This window comes from Mastigoproctus giganteus, chromosome 3 (assembly GCF_048544385.1).
Source record: "Mastigoproctus giganteus isolate SK-2022 chromosome 3, ASM4854438v1, whole genome shotgun sequence".
In the NCBI taxonomy this organism is placed as follows: Eukaryota; Metazoa; Arthropoda; class Arachnida; order Uropygi; family Thelyphonidae; genus Mastigoproctus; species Mastigoproctus giganteus.
In genome coordinates this window covers 53,394,577-53,413,880 of record NC_143577.1, presented here as the reverse complement: position 1 = coordinate 53,413,880, position 19,304 = coordinate 53,394,577, and the positions used below count along the sequence as shown (strand labels likewise).

Genomic DNA, 19,304 nt, shown 5'->3' with positions numbered 1-19,304 from the left:
GTCCAGAGAGGGGCAACTTGAATGGTGAGATCGGCAGGATAACCGTATGAGGAAAGACTGATTATGTGGGCTGGAGGAGCTTGACAACCAGGCACCTCAGAGGTGACTTTGATTAAGGTTTATAAGGCTCTGAGAAGGATAAGAAAAATGAATGAAGGTGGCATTCTCACTGTTCTAAAGAATTTCAGAACCCACAAAAAAAAATACATTTGGTGGGATTGATAAATAGGGATCATAAATTCAAATGACAGGGTTTTAAGTTTATATTAGATTGCAGGAATTTCTTTTAGCCAGCAAGTTGCTGATAGCTGGAACAAGATGCTGCTGCAGGTAGTTGAGGCTGACAGTATGAATAAATTCAAAGTCTGCTGAATACTTACCTGTGTGAGGAGGGAAACATAATTTGTGTTTTCTTATCTACTTCATTGGTTTTTTTTTTTTTTTTTTGCCAGTGCAGCAAAAGTCTGTAGCTTCCTTGCACTGTTTGGTGAATACTATTACTACATACATATTTCAGTCTGTTTTAGAATAGAAAGTTTACTAAATATGTCAAAAATCTGGTATCATTTTCAATCACTACAAAAATAAAGCAAAAAAGTCACCTTCAATTTTTTGAAGGTGACCATTTTTTTACTTTATCCCCCCCACACACACACATTTGTCACTCATAACAAACAGGGTGGATTCAAGGGGATCACATCAATTCATTGCATGACAATTTGTTGTACGACAGTTTGGTGCATACAACAATTCAGTGTATCACACAGAGATCAGAAATTAATAAAATCAATGAAGTAAAAAGGGTTTAGGAAACAAAAGACATTTTGGCAACTTAGAAAGGCAGAATGCAGAAATTTAGAAAAAAATAAAATTATTTTTTATCCACTTATTCTGTATAAAAGGATTCATGCCAATCCTCCTCATAGACAGGTTGGAAAGTTGTTATATACCTATTTCAGCATTACTCTGTCCATACTTTAAAACCTTTAATCCAGATAAAATTATTTATTATTATTATTATTTTTTTTTTTCTTTTAACATAAGGAAAATTGGACTGAAATTCCAATCCATACAAAATCCCCAGGGAAGCTTACTCATCTACTACTAACTTGTTTCAATAAAAACTAGTGAGAGTTGGAAACTGAGCATCAGAAGATGCACACCACCCAGCCGGCAACTCAACAATGATCTCTACCTTTGGTCTCTGGAACAACTCCACCCACACATGTATTTCCTAAAAAAATATGCAACTCACACAAGTGAAAGTAAAGTGCAAAAAAGGTTCTCTTGTACCCTACTCTTTAACCTGTTCATGGCACTTTAATCTCCTAAAATAAAGTAGAATGTGAATTAAAAAATAAAGGTGGATAGTACTCTGCATCAAAAATATAAAATATCAAGAACCATATCATGATCACTAAATTCAGCACTTACAGCACAGAATTCTCACCAAATCGGCAAAATGCAATTAGCCAAATTGTCTTGTACATTGAACTGTCATGTACCGAACTGCGATATGATAAATTGTCTTGCAACAAATTGACGTGGATCCAGATTCAAGATAGTCCTGTCACAAACTTGAACCCCCCACTCACTGGCTGGCCATCTTTAAGGAAGCCACTAAATCTTCCTGCAACCAACACAGAATGAGACCACAAGAAACTTCCAGGATAGGTGCCCACCCAAGGAGGAATCACTATGAACACCACAAGGGCCCTTCCTCAGCAATCCCCCCATTTTGTTTTCCCTTTAACCTAGAGGGCAAAGTGGCTTTTGAATCATCAACAAACCCTTTCCACCATTTAATTATCATAACTTCCTTAATTTTATTAGTATATTAAACTTTTCTGTCTCAATCCGTAGTTAATAAACTTTTGTTTATATATGTAGTGCAGTGTGCGTGCACTCACCAACTGTGGTGAAACTCTTCTATCTGCTATGGCTATTCCCTCCTCAAGTTCAACTCTAAGCCTAGGATACATTCCTCCAACTTAGCCCAAGGATTGGTGCCCCTGTATCAGAACCCACTGAGCCAAGAAAGACCCAGTACAGAAAACATTTCTTGAGTACTGTGGAAATCAGTTGGCTTGCAAATCATTTGTCAGCCAGGTTGTACCTTGTAAAGCCGATATTAGATCACCAAGTAAGCATTGTACTCAAGTTATTTATTTATTTTTTTAAATAATCAACAGGGAACGGTTACCTAGTTTCACACTAGCCCTCGTTTATAAATTACAAGTTACTTCTATTAATTCTAGTTGTGTTTAATACATTGCCTCTCATCTCCATTTTGTGTTTCCTTTAGTCCAAAAGGCAAAATAGTCTCAGTCTCTCTCTCTCTCTCTCTCTCTCTCTCTCTCTCTCTCTCTCTCTCTCTCTCTCTCTCTCTCACACACACACACACAGTTTTGTGTGTACTCATTTGTAAATATTACTTGTATTAGGCAACAAAACCTAAATTTGTTTTATTTAGGCATGTAATACTAAGATAAACAAATAATTACCATTAAATATGTAATGATGATCATATTACCTTTACTTCAGCCTTTTCTATGATAGGTGACAAATCAGTAGCATTCACAATACTAACATTATCTGGTACTTCAATTTTTTTGCTAAGACTATCTTTTGCATCAATGATCGCTCGCTCAATTAGATGAGGAAACATTTGTTTGTGATCACCAACAAAAAAAGTATTTGGCATATATGCAAGTTTCTCAGAATACTGATATGCCAAATGTATAGGTGAAGTTACTCTATCTGTTATAATGTAGTCCATAAATGGAGCCCCACTTGTTCCTGGGTAGCCAAGCCACATTACCTACAGAAGAAAAGGAGGGATTATTTAAAAACACAATTTATTGTATACAAGCATAAAATTCATGCTACAAAAATGTGAAATTCAGAACTTTAATAAATTTTTTCAGGCAAAAAAAAAAAAAAAAAACACGAACATACTTGAATTGGAGCTGGTCGCAAAGCAAATATTTCATTTCTAGCTCCCTTTGTATAGCCATTCATATTTACAAGAATATGGATTCCATCAGAATGAATACGATCAGCAGCTTTTCCATTGCATGGTACCTATTTATACATTTAAAAAAAAATTTTTTTTTAAATCAATTATCATAAAAAGAATTCTTCAAACTACAAGGATATTCCAATTACAATTTCTTTTCTCAACCTCAAGCAGTTTTTCCAAAGCATTTGAGATTCAAAGTGGTTGTTACAAATATTTTTAACACAACATATAAAAGAATGGAGGGGGGAAGATTTCACAGTAATTCAAATTATTACTTAATACAGGAACTCCCCAACTTACATTACTAATACTCGACTTATGAAAATTGGCCTCGTGTAAGTTTTTGCCGGCCGGTGCAAACTTAAAAAAAAAAAAAAAAACATGGAAAGTTATTTTGCATCCCGTAGGAATAAATGGAGGTATCGTGAAAATATTGTAATGTGAACCCAATAACACATTGGGTGTTTTTTTTTTTTTTTTTTTTTAGTCATTAGAAGTTGAAAATTTCGATATATTACTAAGCTATTTATCTCCCTAAAAGGTCATATTTATAATGGAAATTGCACAACCCTTTCGTCATCATCATATATTCCCGTTATAAGAATCAATTTTGAATGCTTTTGTGATATTTTTCTAAAGCACGTTTCTGGAGGTAACAGCCATAAAAACAATTTGCACTTTTCGGTTTATTGGGCTTTTCTGTTACTGCATCTAATTATAAACAGGTAGTAAACTCGATCTTATTGCATTTGCAATAATACCGATAATTGCAATTGTGTGGGTTTTTACATTACGGTATTATGGCGAAATGTGTTCCCCTTCACTGAAATCTTCAATCATATAAAAAATAAATTTTCAGAAACTTTTCTTCATTCCTATTTACGTATTACAATGAAGAAGGGAAAGCAACCAACAAAAAGAGCAAGTGATGGTGGTGGTAGTGCCACGAAACGAAACAAAATTTATTTAGAAATGAAGATGAAAATGATTAAGAAGTACAAAGCAGGATAAAGTTTGTCATCTATTGCAAGGGAATTAGGTTTCGCCTTCAACGGTGAATACTATTTTAAAGGACAGTGAGCATATAAAAGAATATGTCAAAAGATCAATGCACTTAAGATCAACAATGACTGCAATACAGCGTTCAGGTGCTATATCAAAGGTGAAACAGCTGTTAATAATATGGATGGAAAATCAGATTCAGAAGCAAGTGCCCTTGAGTCTAATGACTATCCATGTAAAAGCATCAAGTATTTATAAAGATATTAAATACGGTGAACCCCAACCCAAGTTCGTGGCAAGCAACGGGTGGTTTAATAGGTTCAAGCACCGTGCTGGTTTCCACAATGTTAAAGTATGCGGTGAATTTGCCAGTGCTGATTCTGCAGCTGCATAGAAAGTTTATGATGTGTTGGAAAAAATTACTGATGAAGGCAGCTATTCAACACAGCAAATTTTTTAACATTTATGAGAGTGCTCGGTATTGGAAAAAAATGCTGGATCGAACATACATTGCCAAAGAGGAAAAGGCAATGCCAGGTTTCAAGGCATCAAAAGATAGGGCCACGCTCTTTCCCGGGGCTAATGCAGCGGGAGATTACAGATTAAAACCACTGCTTTTGTACCATTCTAGAAATCCTCGTGCATTTAAGGGCATCAATAAAGCCACCTTACATGTGCATTTCTGATTGAACCAGGGATAACAATATCTCGCTTTGAGGTTTCTGATTGCTCTGTATACTCTACTCGCATTTCTGATTGAGAGCATGGATAACAATATCTCCCTTTGAGGATTGGTATAAATGCTGCTTCATTCCCGAGGTTGAAAAACATTGTAAAGATACCGACATTTCTTTTAAGATTTTGCTTCTATTGGATAATGCTCCTGGACATCCTGCGAATCTAGATGATTTCAATTCGAACGCGAGAGTCATATTTCTACCACTAAACAGACTTCATTCATCCAACCTATGGATCAGGGTGTTATTTCGAATTTAAAAGCATACTATTTATGTAAACATTTGCTCAGGCATTGTCTGCAGTAGACAATGAGAAAAATTTTACGTTAAGAGACTTTGAAATCTTACAATATTTACCACGCCATCTTAAACATTAATAAGACCTGGGTGGAAATTACTAAAAGTTGTTTAAATGGCACATGGAAGAAAATATGCCCACGGCACGTAAAAGCCTTCGAAGGATTTGAAAAAGATGAATCATAAAATGAGGTTACAGATAAGATTGTAAAGGTTGCAGAGCTGCTTCAGTTGGAGGTTGATGCCAAAGACGTGGAGGAGTTAATAGAGGAAGAAGAGAAGGCATTATCTAACGAATAACTTATTGACTTGCAGGCAGTGATAGTGAAAGAAGAAAATGCTGACGAAGCTCAAGATGAACCAAATGAGGAGCCTAGCCACTTCATCACCAGAGAGATGGCAATGGCATTTCGTGAAATTGCATTGACAATGGTGAGGTTTGAGAAGATGGATCCTGACGCGAACAATTCTTTAAAGTTAAGAGAGGTGAATGATATGCTTGCTTGCTACAAAGAAATCTATGATGAAAAGAAAAAAGCCACCATCCTGTCATCCATTAATACGTTCTTTCGTAAGGTTGAGTGACCAACCCCTTCTAAATCTCCACAGCCCTCAACCTCCGCAGCAGCGTACTTATCAGCTGAAGACGTTGATTCAGGCAATGATGCTTGAGAGGTAAAACCTACTGATGTTATGCCCAACTCTTCTCTTTTTTTGTAATTTTATAATTTTTTTTTTAAATTGCACGCTTTTATAATTTTTCCTGTGCATGAGATAAATTGAATAAATACAATAAATAATTCTATTTACATGTTTGTTGAACATTTCTTTTTTAATTCAGTGAGCACAGTTGTGAGTGCTGCACAAGCACGGGGGAAATTCTGACTTATGTAGCATCCTGCAAAACACAACCCTTACATAAGTCGGGGAGTTCCTGTATCCCCCCCCCTCTCTCTCTCTGAGAAAGAGATTAAAACAAAGTGATCCTCACCTTTTAACTTACAGTGTTTATGTTTTTTTTAGCCTAATACAAAACATTTACAGTATATGGGAATGGATTCAGTCCTCTAATGAGATGATTTGATTTTGATATACTTTTTTTTCTGTAGCAACTAGTTTTTTAACATGGTTGCTACAGTTTTTTTTAACTGTAGAAACCATGTTTACATCTGCTAAAAAGCTATCTCACAAACACAATCCACTATTAGTTTATCTGAAAAAAAAAAAGTAAAAAATAAATTTAAAAAATTAAAAAAAAAAAAAAAAAGTGTTATTCTCCAAAACAAGCAGTTCAAACAATAATGGATGAATTCTTCTTTCTTGTAACTTTATCTTTGATACAGTCAAAATGAATTCTGCTTTAAGTTGTTATAAACATCTTTCAGTAAAATTACACTTCAAAAAAATTATACACTTACACTCAGCAGATACATTCCATATCTATTGCTTGAAAGCATATACTGTGATGAGCATAACTGAATGATTTCCATAATCTATTTCAATAATCAAACAATCAAATTATGGGAGAGAAAAAAAGAAAAGAAAAGAAGATTGGAGGGATTCAAACTGATGTTATGAAAACTAAAGGTTAAGTCCTATGATGTCCTGTGCCACTCTGCACACAGGTGTGTTTTCCTCACAGCCCTCATCTAGTATACCAGATGAGGGCTGGAGGAATATAAATTTTTATTCAATTATCAAAAATCAATAATAGATTATGGAAATTTCACAATCAATTATTATTACCTCTCAATTACCCCACCTATCACTAATTGCCAGTGGTTATTTACAGTACAATTATGATTATGAAGTAAGCATAGCAAGTGATGCGACTTCAATCAATCTGGATGTCAGCAGAGTCCCGGAGGATGGGTGGCTGGGTGTCAAGTGTCAGTACAGCAGCAATCATCAGTAAGGCATGTTCATAAAACAGTATTTTGAAGCTAACACTGGTATATCTCAGTATCTGGAATATACAAGGATGCTTTTCACCTGCTGGAGACCTCTTCATTGTTCCTGGGGATGTCTTCTCTTTCTTCCCCTTCTTCAGTCTTCTACCCCACTCTCTAACGCTTTTTTTTTTTTTTTTTTTTTTTTTTAACATAGGCCCTTGCCACTGAAATCTTCAGAAACTAAGTGGCAGGGCTTGCCAGAGTAAATCAGCCCCTCTATGCCTGACCTGCCTCCATGCAGCTAAGGATGGTCAATTGGGTCCAACAGCTAAATGGTCAGAGGAACAACATAAGATAACACTTTTTGCTACCCTCAGGGGTCTGTACTGGGACCGCTCCTGTGGAACACTGTATTTGATGAATTTCTGGCCTTGGACCTGGAAGAGGTTGGAGCCTAGGCTTTTGGCGAGGGCAGGCAGACTCAAGATCAGGCCTCAAGGCACTTGCCAACCAGGCACTACAAACATTACAAGACTGGACGAAACTACAAACCTTAATCCCACCCACAAAAACTGACTCATTGCTGCTAAAAGGTGTGTTAAACCTCAGAAAACCACCACAAAATAGCAGGAGTTACAATAAAGCTGTCCAAACAAATAAAGTACCTCAGCATAATCATAGACTGTAACTTGTCCTTCAAGCTGCACTTCACTTACTTAAAGGAGAATCTAAGAAAATACATAGTGCTAGTAGCCAGGGTTACATGCAGGGACTGAGGACTCATTATGAAAACCCTATTCCTGTACTACAAAGGCAATGTTCATCCCAGTGATCACATACAGATCACCAATATGGTATGCAAAAGCGGGAACTACAATAAATAAAAAAAAATTGTAATATCTTGTAACATCTTGCTCACAATCACAAGGGTGCGCAGCATAGTAAGCATGCATGCATTACAGGTCCTGTCAGGGGTCTTCCCATTAGATCTTGAGGTGACCCGCTACGGACTCATGCACCTACTATCAAAAGGAACGCCAGCCACCATCAATGGCTTCACTACTGACGTTACCAGCATCCTCCGTAAGAATGAAAAACAGAGGATAGCGACTCACCTGCTGCAAACCTGGCAGAACTTTGGACTGAATCAAAGGAGAGAATGTGGAAATTCATCTCACAGGTCAGTAGAGTATACCCCGAGGCCCCTTCATGGTTCTACCCAGGCCTAAACACAACATACATATTCATAGGCTATGGGTCCTTGAGGCAAAATTAAATGCGCCGGGAATTATTGAAGAATCCAATTGTGTCTGTGGAGAGCATGAAATATGGTGGCACGTCATGTATGAGTGTGACCGTATGAAGATCTGAGAAGCCTACTAATTACAAGGGTTAAGTATCTACCAAGCAATCAAGAACACCATTTCGTGGACAAGGCTGAGGAATACATGGCCTTCAGCTACTAAGTGTGAGACCTGTTCTCAAGAAAAACTGAAATAGCCATCCACCAAAATGGACTAAACTAAAGAAAACTGTGCTTGACTGGACTCACTTAGCTATGACAACCAAATAACAACAGATGAAGAGGAATTCCTGACTTGTGACCCAGCCGATAGAACAATGTCTGATTGAACTTACTAGAGACACCTGGAATTGATATCTATTGTTCAGGATAACAATGGACTAGACACCAATTCTAGCCATGACAACTTGCCATTTGGAGACACAAACTGGATACTTAACATGGTCCACTTTAAATCCCTTCACTTGGCAGGAAGGGACAGTTTTTCTGCCCTCCTCCCTACCTCTCCTCTCTTGGTGGGGCTTGTCCCACTGACCGACCCTGGGGTATGCCTTCTCTTTCATCCCCATATTTTTCCCTGAAGGAGGGAAAAGTAAAGTCTTCAGTCTACCTCCCTACTCTGACGGTTCTTTTTTTATTTTAATATATATGTATATATAGGCTCTAGCCACTGAAATCTTAGGAAACTAGGTGGCAGGGCTTGCTAGAGTAATTACTTCTATTGCGATCCCTCTATGCCTGATCTGTCCCCTCAGGAGCGAAGTGTGGTAACTGGGGTCCCACTAGGGTCCCAATGGCTAAAAGGTCAGAGGAACGACAAAATCATACACTTAGTTTTAAAAAATCTCTGGCCTTTCACAGAGATGGGTTAAACACCTAGGGCCACTAGACATCAAATACTCTACATTTTTATCTGGGATATACAAAATTAATTCAACTTTATCTCAGCAAAAATTCCATAAGAAAATTGTGAAATTTTTCTTAAAATTAGATTCTTATTCTTTTTAGAATATTCAATTTTGCATCATTATCATGTTTTCACATAAGAGAAAAATGGCAAAAATAAAACAATTTTAATTTCAGAACCACAAATACAACGAATATCGAAGACACTTTATCAAGACTACTTTCCTACTGTACTTGTCTAGGTTCAAAAGCCAACACATGGGTATATACCCCGATGAGTCAAAACATTCTAACCACCTACCTAATATGATGTTGGTCCTCCAAGCGCAGCCAAAACAGCTCATACCCAGTGATGCATGGACACAACAAGATTTCTAAATGTCTTGTGGACTGTTGAAGGATCTGCTGGTTACCAACAGGTAACCAGCATATCCTTCAACTCCTGTAAGGTCCATGGTTGAGACGCTGCAGATCGGAGTTGCTGTTCCAACATAAACCACAGATGCTCGATGGAATTGATATCTGGGGAATTTGGAGGCCAGGGCAATACCTGGAAGTCTTCCTCATGTTCCACGAACCAGTCTCGAACAATCCGGGCGGTATGGCATGGCACATTATCCTGCTGAAAGACGGCACCGCCAGAGGGGAAGACTGTTGCCACGAAAGGGTGTACCTGGTCAACAATGATGTTTAGGTAGGTGGTAGACGGCAAAGTACCCAGCACATGGATGAATGAACCTAGCGTATCCCAGAAGAACATCGCCCAAAGCATGACACCGCTGCCACCAGCTTGTTTTCGTCCCAAGGTGCATCCAGGCAGCATCACTTCCCCAGGTAAACGATTCCCATGTATCCAACCATCCACACAGTGCAACAGGAAACTTAATTCATCAGACCAGATGACCTTCTTCCAATCACTCAAGGTCCATTTTCGATGTTCACGTGCCCATTGTAGGCGCTGTCACTGGTGAAACGTAGTTAGCAAGGGCACCTGGAGCGGCCTGCAGCTATGCAGCCCCATTTTCAGCAGGGTTTGATGTACTGTGTGTTGTGACACATTACCATCACCAGCATTCCAATTACTGGCAAGTTATGCCACAGTCACCCTTCTGTTGCCACGTACCACCCGAGAGAGCCTTTACTCACCTTGAGCATTGAGCCGTGGTCGTCCAACACCTCGCTGGTGATTCGTGGGTTCCCCCTCCTCGGACCACGTTCGGTAGGTACTAACCACGGCTGACTGTGAGCACCCCACCAGCTGTGCCGTTTCGGATATGCTCTGACCCAGTCGTCTGGCAATTACAATTTGATCTTTGTCAAATTCGCTTAAGTCCACTGCCTTTCCCATCTGAAGAACAAGAGTAACACTGATTAATGAAGCTCAGTATCAGGTGTTTTTTATACCATGTCCCGACCTGCACACGCGCCGTAGTTCACCTGTAGTTGCTTCGATTTGCATAATGACTTGCTGGTCAATGTTTTGGCTCATCGGTGTACATGTGTGGCTAAAATTCCTGATAACTTTCTAAAGTACCAGAATAGTCCTTGCCACCTACCCAAAGGGCCTTTCCACAAAGGTAGGGTTTGGAATTTAATGGCATGGAATTAGCAGGCTTATAAATGCTTGGTAAGATTATGCATACATGTGAAGGCAAATATGGATATTAATTAATGGGGCACAGTGGCACAAGTTCATCATGGTCCTAAAGTTGCATTGAGCCCAATATGACAGTTAATACACTGGTGTATATAAGTTAAGTCTTGGGTGAGCCTTAACATGTCGGCTTTTTTTTATATACACAGAGGCAAAATGATTATGCATTTTAGTGATAAGAAAATAATCTGGGGGGGGGGACCGAAAATACCACAATGGACATCAAAACAAATGACATCCATACATGGATAAAATTTGAATATGTGGAGTATGAACTTGACTAACCAAGTACCATGAAAGAGGATCTAATTGAAATTTATAAGGCTCTGAGGGGAAGCAGTAAAATGAATGAAAGTAACATTTTCACAGTATTAAGTGAGACCAATTTAAATTAAGGGGAAGAATAAATATAAATTAGATTATATGAAGTTTTTCTTCATCCAGAAAAGGGCTCATGTTATTGTTTGATAAATCAACAGGATTGCTTGTAAGACAGGAAATTTATAATTTCATAACATAAAGCAATTGTGGCACCACTTAGAATGCTGTGTCAGGTTTGGTGTATATGCCTAGAAATTGATGAAAATTGCATGCATGCTACAACCAAAGACAGTAACACACCTTTCAGGTGGGGAGAAAGAGAGAGAAGTGTGCCAGCATGAGAAGGGATCCCAAATACAGTGTGGTTGTGATTTACGCAGTCTTATTTTGCACGATTTTGAAATAATGTGCTAATGAAAGTAATAACAATGCACTGTATGTTCACAGGGGAGGGAAGATTTGGCTTATCTGCATAAAATAAACCAAAAAAAAACTGTTATATTGTGACTGTTCGTGTTTGTGGAATGCATCCCTCTCCCTAATTTTAATGTTTTTCTATGCGATAATGGGTCTTAATTTTACTGAATCGTTGTTTGTGTGCTTTCCAGGAACACAACCCATGCATGAACTGTGAATGCCCTGTATGTGGGCTACAGGTTTTATTAACTTGGTACTTAATAAAGTTTATAATGCTCTATGATAGTAAAATGAATGAAGAATAAATATTCACAATACTGAATTATATCAGAACCAAAGATCATCAGTTCAGACTAACGGGGAAAATATTATAGAACTGATTCTAATAAGTTTTAACCAGCAAGTTATTAATCTTTAGAATAGATTGACTCTATGGGTAATTGAGACTTTGTGTTGGAAAATTCCAACTGGATTAGAGTGATACTTGCAAGAGGAAGAACATACGTATGTTTTAATCAAGTAAAGAAGATAGGTACTATTTCAAGCAGGAATAGAAACAGCTTAAGAAATAATGCTCACACTGCATTCCATTTTTCTGTCTATACTGCTAGGCGATAATACTACCCCTCCTGTGACAGTGACAGAGTTTGGGCTTAGGCTCTTTAGAAAAGACTAAATTATCCGAGTCAAACTAAAGTAACCAATATCATTTTTAACTGAATAAAATCACCCAGTAGGCACGAATCTGTTACTCACTGAAAACTTGAAAAGATCAAGTTTAGTAAGCTTGTGCCATGCAATTAGTTGCTCTTTGCTAATTGAAATTAGCTGTAGTCTAATGATGGAACCAAATAATTCCAAATCTGCAGGTTTTTAATGAATAACAGATTCAACTACTGGGTGATGTTATTCAATTCAAAATGATATTAGTTACTATAGGTTGACTCAGTAATTTCTAAAGAGTATAAGCCCAAGCCCTGTTGCTATCACAGGAAGGGCACTGTTACCTGGCAGTATACACAGAAAAATGGAACATAGTTTGGGCATTTTTAACTAAACTTTTTTTTTTTTTTTTTTTTTGCTGGTGCAACAAAAGTCTAGAAGCTCTGCACCATATAGCAAATACTAATCAACAGCCAATAACAAGCAACAATACTAGAAAACTGAGCATTAAGTTTGGAAAATATAACAGTATGCACTACTTGATAAGCAGAAAGGAAGTGATCACAACAATAAAAATGGCCCTCAGTCCCCAGCAGCTTTCACTCTCCCTCTTACGGTAGCGAGAGGATCAGAGTGGAAGCAGAGGGTGCTAAGAATCTCTGGGTACGACCAGGCTGCCATTCACGGAAACTGAACTTGGCCTGTTATAACGTACGATCACTCATCAGTGAAGACAGGATATTAGAGCTGGAAAAGGAATTAGAAAATGTGAATTGGAATTTCATTGGTTGGGCTGAAACAAGAAGAAGAAATGAATCACTTATAAGTTTATCAAGTGGAAATCTGCTGTACACCAATGGAAACAGTGAAAGGAGTGAAGGTGGAGTTGGGTTTCTGGTCTATAAAGATTTTAAAAACAACATTTTGGAATTCAAAAGTACATCACCAAGGGTGTCAAGGCTAATACTCAAGATTTCTAAGAGGTACAAGCTAAAGATTATAATGATTTATGCACCAACATCGAGCCATGATGATGAAGAGGTTGAAGAAATGTACACTGAAATTGAGTCTTCTAGATGAGCAGAAAACCCACTACACTATTATTATGGGGGACTTCAATGCTAAGGTTGGAAAAAGGCAAAACAGCGCAGAAAGAGGAACTATAGGAAATTTTGGAATTGGTGAAAGAAATAAAAGAGGTGAAAGACTTGTGGAATTTGCAGAATCTCAAGGAATGTCAGTAATGAACACTTTTTTCAAGAAAAGGGTGAACAGAAAGTGGACATGGAAGAGTCCAAATGGATTAACAACTAATGAAATTGACTTCATCCTCACTAACAGAAGATATATTGTGAATGATGTTACCATCCTGAATAAGGTAAATGTTGGAAGTGATCAAAGAATGGTAAGATGTACACTTGATATAGATGTAGGAAAGGAAAGGAAAAAACTGACTTGAGTAAATAATACAAAGGTCTTTGAGATAACAGAGGAGGAGAAAAAGCAGTATGTACTGGAACTTAACAAGTTTGAGCTTCTGCAGACTGCTCACGACCAAGATATCGACGAGGAATATTACAACTTTCTGAAAGTGATAAAGCCCAAGAAACCTATAGGGAAACAGAAATCCAAAGAAGAAAAAATTAGTCAAGAAACACTTGTCATGATGAACCGAAGACGACAAATGAAGAGCAAGAAAAACACTGACAGGGAGAAAATTGACTATACTGAATTATGCAAAGCCATTAGAAAGAGACTCAGTGAGGACATAAGAAGATTTAACACAAGAAAAGTAGAACAAGCATTAAGGGAAAACAAAGGATTTAAATCAGCAGCCATGAGCAGTAATACAGAAAGACAAATGATACTGAAACTGAAGAATAGTGATGGTGTACTTATAAACAGCAGAGAAAGCATAATTCAAATAGCAGAAGACTACTATAGAGAATTATACAAGGAGCGAGGGAATGATACCAGCAGTGGGGAAGATGGATTGCAAAGTAGCAACACATACGACATACCCGATATTCTTCCTGATGAGGTAGAACATGCATTGAAGAAAATGAAGAATCTGAAACCCCCGGGGGAAGATGAAGTTACTGTACAGTCGTTAAAATTGGGAGGAAGAGACATAACACAAAAACTGGCAAGGCTCTTCACAAAGTCCATTAGAAAAGGTGTGACGCCTAAGCAGTGGAATAATGCAATCATAGTTTTGCTGCATAAGAAAGGAGATAAATCAGAAATTGGAAATTATAGACCAATTAGCTTGTTATCCCACATCTACAAGTTTTTAACAGGGGTCATTACTAACAGATTAGAAAGAATACTTGATGAGAATCAACCGAAAGAGCAAGCTGGCTTTAGGACAGGATTCTCAACTATGGATCACCTTCATGTAATATCACAGCTAATGGAGAAAGCAAATGAATATAAAACACCATTATGCTTGGCATTTGTGGATTATGAAAAGGCATTTGACTCCATACAGCATAAGGCAATGTTTCGGGCACTGGAAAGACAAGGCATAGATACCCCATATATTATGATTTTGAAGAAAATATATGAGAGTGCTACCTCCTTTATTAGACTAGACAAAGACAGTAGCAAATTTAAAATCGAGAAAGGAGTTCGACAAGGAGACACAATATCTCCGAAGCTGTTTACTGCTGCCCTTGAGGAAGCTTTCAGAAGATTAGACTGGTCGCAGAAAGGAGTCAAGTGAATGGAGAGTACCTAAATCATTTACGATTTGCAGATGACATTGTGATCATAAGCCACGATCCCAAAGAATTAGAGGAAAATCTTAATCAGTTATGCACAGTTAGTAAGGATTTTGGACTAAAGATGAATATGGCTAAAACAAAAGTAATGAACAAGTATGACACGAAAAGGGAAATAATGATTGAAGGAGCAGTAATTGAAAAGGTGGAGTCATATAGTTATCTGGGACAACTTATTAGCTGTAGTAATGGTAAATGGCTGGAAGTCAAGAGAAGAATAAATTTTGGATGGATAGCATTCAGGAAATATAGTCACATACTGAAGAGCAATATCCCAGTTTGTCTGAAACGTAAAATAATGAATCAATGTATACTCCCCACCATGACTTATGGAAGCGAAACTTGGGCACTCACCAAAAGAATGGAAGAGAAGCTGAGAACTACACAGCGAAGAATGGAACGAATTATATTGGGAATCAGACTGTTAGATAAGAAGAGAAACACATGGATTAGGCAGCAAACTCAAGTAAAGGACATTCTTATCACAACTAAAGAACTAAAATGGTCTTGGGCAGGACACATAGCTTGAAGACATGATGACAGATGGACTAAGAAAATAACAGAATGGTATCCAAGAGGAGCTAGAAGAAAACCTGGAAGACAAAGTCGGAGATGGATAGATGAAATTCATGAGTTTTTGGGTAGTAAATGGATGGCCAGTGCTCAAAACAGAAGGAACTGGAAAGTTGCTGGAGAGGCCTTCATCCTGCAGTGGATTGAAAATGGCTGATGATGATGATGAATGTCTTCAACTATCACTTGACACATTTTCATCAACTTCTGGATCTGAATTCCAGAAAATTTCACCTTTTGTGAACAAAAACAGACAAGGGCTGACAGGCAATCTCCTACTCTGATTTCAAATTCAATTATGTCTACAATTACAAACACACAAGAGATTCCAGCACTTACTGAAAGATTTGTAAAGTACTTTGAAGTGTTATTTGAAACAACCTTAAAAAAGTAAGTGGATCCACATACATGTACGTCCACCTCAGAACCCACACACAAAAAAAATGTACTCCAGAAAAGGTTAAAAATTTAACCTTTAAGTTTTTAACCTTTCTGGAGTACATTCCCCCTCCCCATTGAACTACAGTTGTAAAGTACCAACCCCCCCACACACACACAATGAAATCCTGCACAAAATTCAAGAGAATGTTAGTTTCACCAGAAATAACTCATTTAAAATGGAATAAATTGTGATGTGATACCTGAGATAGATCCACAAAATGTTCAGCTTCCATAGTAATCTTGGATCGAAAAGTTGTACCATCATCTGGACTTAGTGCATAGCAAAATATCTAAAGAAAAAATATTTCACAATCAAAAATAACATAAAACTCTAGTCTTATGTACAGGATAATTGAAAAAGTAAACACTTTCAGATGTTCATGAAATACTAATAATGCATATAACACTAAAATCTGCAATACCAAACAATAGAAAGCTGAACTCAAACACTGAAATTGTAATTTCTATCTCATCTACTTTTGGGGACCATATTAAATGATACAAGGTGCTTCTCAACTGAGGAAAAGCATCTTGTTATCATCTGGTTTTCAAAGAAATTCAGTAACTAGTCTGCAATGTGACTTGCATTCATGTTACAAAAACAACTCACCTCAACATGTCAATTTATAACTGGTATGAGCAGATTGAAAGTAAAGACTATATCTGCAAGGATAAGATGACAGGTCAATCCAATGCCACTTAAAAAAAAAAAAAAAAAAAAAACACTTTGCAATGGGTAAGAAGTTGTTCAGTAAAGCCTACAAAACATCACTTAAATATGTAGTTGCAGTCAAACATGCTTTGAACAAAAGGCTAGCATTCTCTGAAGCATTTACTTTAAAAATGCTTACAAGCTACAGGTGGCACAGCTTAAACTGAACAAACACAAGGAACAAACTTTCTACAGTAAGTGAATAGGATATACAACATGGTAGCACTCGGTTTTCAGTAATGAAGGCACTTTTCACTTGAGTAGAAAAATCAACTGCCACAACATTTGGTAGAAAATTGAAACTTCTCAAAGTCAAACCATACATAGGACTCCTCAAAAGCAAATGTATTTTCATGCCATTTCACATCAAAAAACTTGACCTCTTCTTTCTTGTGGAAACTGCTATCAATGGAAATTTATCCAGACATGAGAATAACTGGCTTATGCCTCAGCTTCAAGATTATTACAATTTCCAGCAAAATGATTTTTTGATTTTGGTTTTTATGGTGCATGGGCAATTAAACCAGCAAAATGAGAGGTCTACTCATTTTCAATACATATCTGCAAAAATATCTCAATAACACATTAGTTAGCTGACAGACAGCATGAGATACCAAAGAGGGTGCACACTCCTGGTTCCTCACATCTTTGAACCTAATACTCCTGCTGCCTGATATTAATATTTGACTGGTGTTCTGGCACAGTTCTAGTGGAAGTGCACTCCTCTTGTGATCTTCCCACACTGCTTAGTCTTAATATTGATGTAAAAATTAAATAGAAGTGAAAACTGTTCTCCTGAAATGGGTCTGGCTCTTTCTAAATGACTCACAATAGCAAGGGGAGAAACCATAGGCGGCTCAAGGTCACTTACCAGACTTCCCCCTTCTCACTTACACCATAGTGAGTATCGAGTTAGTAGGCCTAGTCAAAGATCTTGATCCACCCACTGTTTTTCTCCTTACTACAACAGAAAATTCAAAATCCCAGAAGATTGATTTCATCACCCTGCTGTTTAACCTGTCCTTTTCCCTCTGGTTAAAAGTAGACTTTACTCTCATCCATCAACAAAGCTAACCATAAAATCCACTGAATCTGCTTAAAATACCAAAAAGGTGTTCCACAAAGTTTTTGATCTAGTACAGAAAGTTTTCTGAGACCCTGTTCATAATGTGTTCCAATCCTTCTAGTGACATCTTAATAACAGTGACTATATATATAGTGGATGATCAATATGGATCAGTTGTTTAATGCCTTGATCCCAGACGCCCTCACTTTTTGCCTGAACCCATGATTCCACTTCATTGATTACTTTTTGGGAGGTAGGGAGGTGTGCTTCAACTTTTTGACATGTCTTTAGTCTCCAGATCATATTGGTACACCCAGCATTCGTCATTTGTCATTGCTTCTGCAAAGGCATCAGCAGTCTTGGAGCCCATCATGCCGAGCCCTTAGACAAGTGGACAAGTAAAATGCTGTGGGCAGACCCATAACTAAAGACTCACTGCATTTGCAATGAAATGACTCAAAGACACTTGTACAACTGTTTAAAAAGGAACTCCCATTTCCACCTTTTTACAGTGTCATAGGATGGACAATCCTGCCCATACACAGCTTTCATTTCTTTGTCAATTTCCTGAGCTTTCTTGCTCTGCAAATGCAGGAACTTGATCACTGCTCAATACTCCACTTTGTCAACCATAGCGTCCTTCCTCAGATTGCGGGCTCCACCTCTGGTGTACGATCACCTACAGGAAAGAAATTTCACGTGATAGTTATTGATTATGTAGACAACTTATTAAAAACAGCATCTTCCTACTGATGTTTTATCTATGTCAGGGTACGAACTTTTTTGATACCCCCCCTCGTTATGATGGAATTCAGATATACTTCTTTACTGTTTCATAAATTGAAATATGAGTCACTGAATGATTTCATCATATCCTAATATACCGTTCTCTCTCTCTCGGCTAATTTTAACCTTCTGTTTGTTAAGAGGAAGCTACACAATATAATGTCCAAGGATATTTTTAATAACTCTCTGCTCTTAATGAAACTTTCAATGCACTTAATTCTCCTATAAAAATCATCCTGTCAGAAATTCCCAATATTTTTTAAAGAAAAGTAGAAACTTACCAGGATTTTAAGCAAACAAAACACGCCAATGATCTGAAAAACTTTCTTTGTAAAGAATAAGGCTAATCATCAGCTTTGTAACCACTTTAAAGGCATTCACTCTATTGTTCCATAACAGAAAGTTGCTGTGAAGGTATCTCTACATAAACTTTTCATTCAATTAGAGCACAATGCACACTTTTATATTTAATTTTTTAAATTGAATCTTAATATTTCAAATTAAATAAAAACTACTATTACTGACAAAAACTCTTATTAAGTCAAATAAAACAAATTCCAAGCTGAATTCTTGCAATAACAGATACACTGCTAGCAGCTGTTCAGACTTAACCATCAAAACCATCTCCAAACTGCACCGGAAAGAGATCTGAATTCAGTTTTTTCTCTTATCAGTTGAATATTCTCTGACACTCAGACACTGCTGCGAGGAATCATTAAAATGCCAGGT

The 19,304-nt window shown here is 37.4% G+C and overlaps 1 protein-coding gene across 1 annotated transcript in view; it reads right to left on the bottom strand.

Annotated features, from left to right (window-relative positions):
* The window catches only part of sxc (O-linked N-acetylglucosamine (GlcNAc) transferase sxc), a 211,300-nt gene that overhangs the window by 40,429 nt on the left and 151,567 nt on the right, over nt 1-19,304 (bottom strand). The window contains exons 15-17 of the mRNA XM_090369293.1: nt 16,212-16,301; nt 2,959-3,084; nt 2,534-2,821 (exon numbers count right to left, since the gene is read on the bottom strand). Coding sequence (XP_090225419.1) covers nt 2,534-2,821; nt 2,959-3,084; nt 16,212-16,301 — 504 coding nt within the window. The remainder of the gene's footprint in view (nt 1-2,533; nt 2,822-2,958; nt 3,085-16,211; nt 16,302-19,304) is intronic.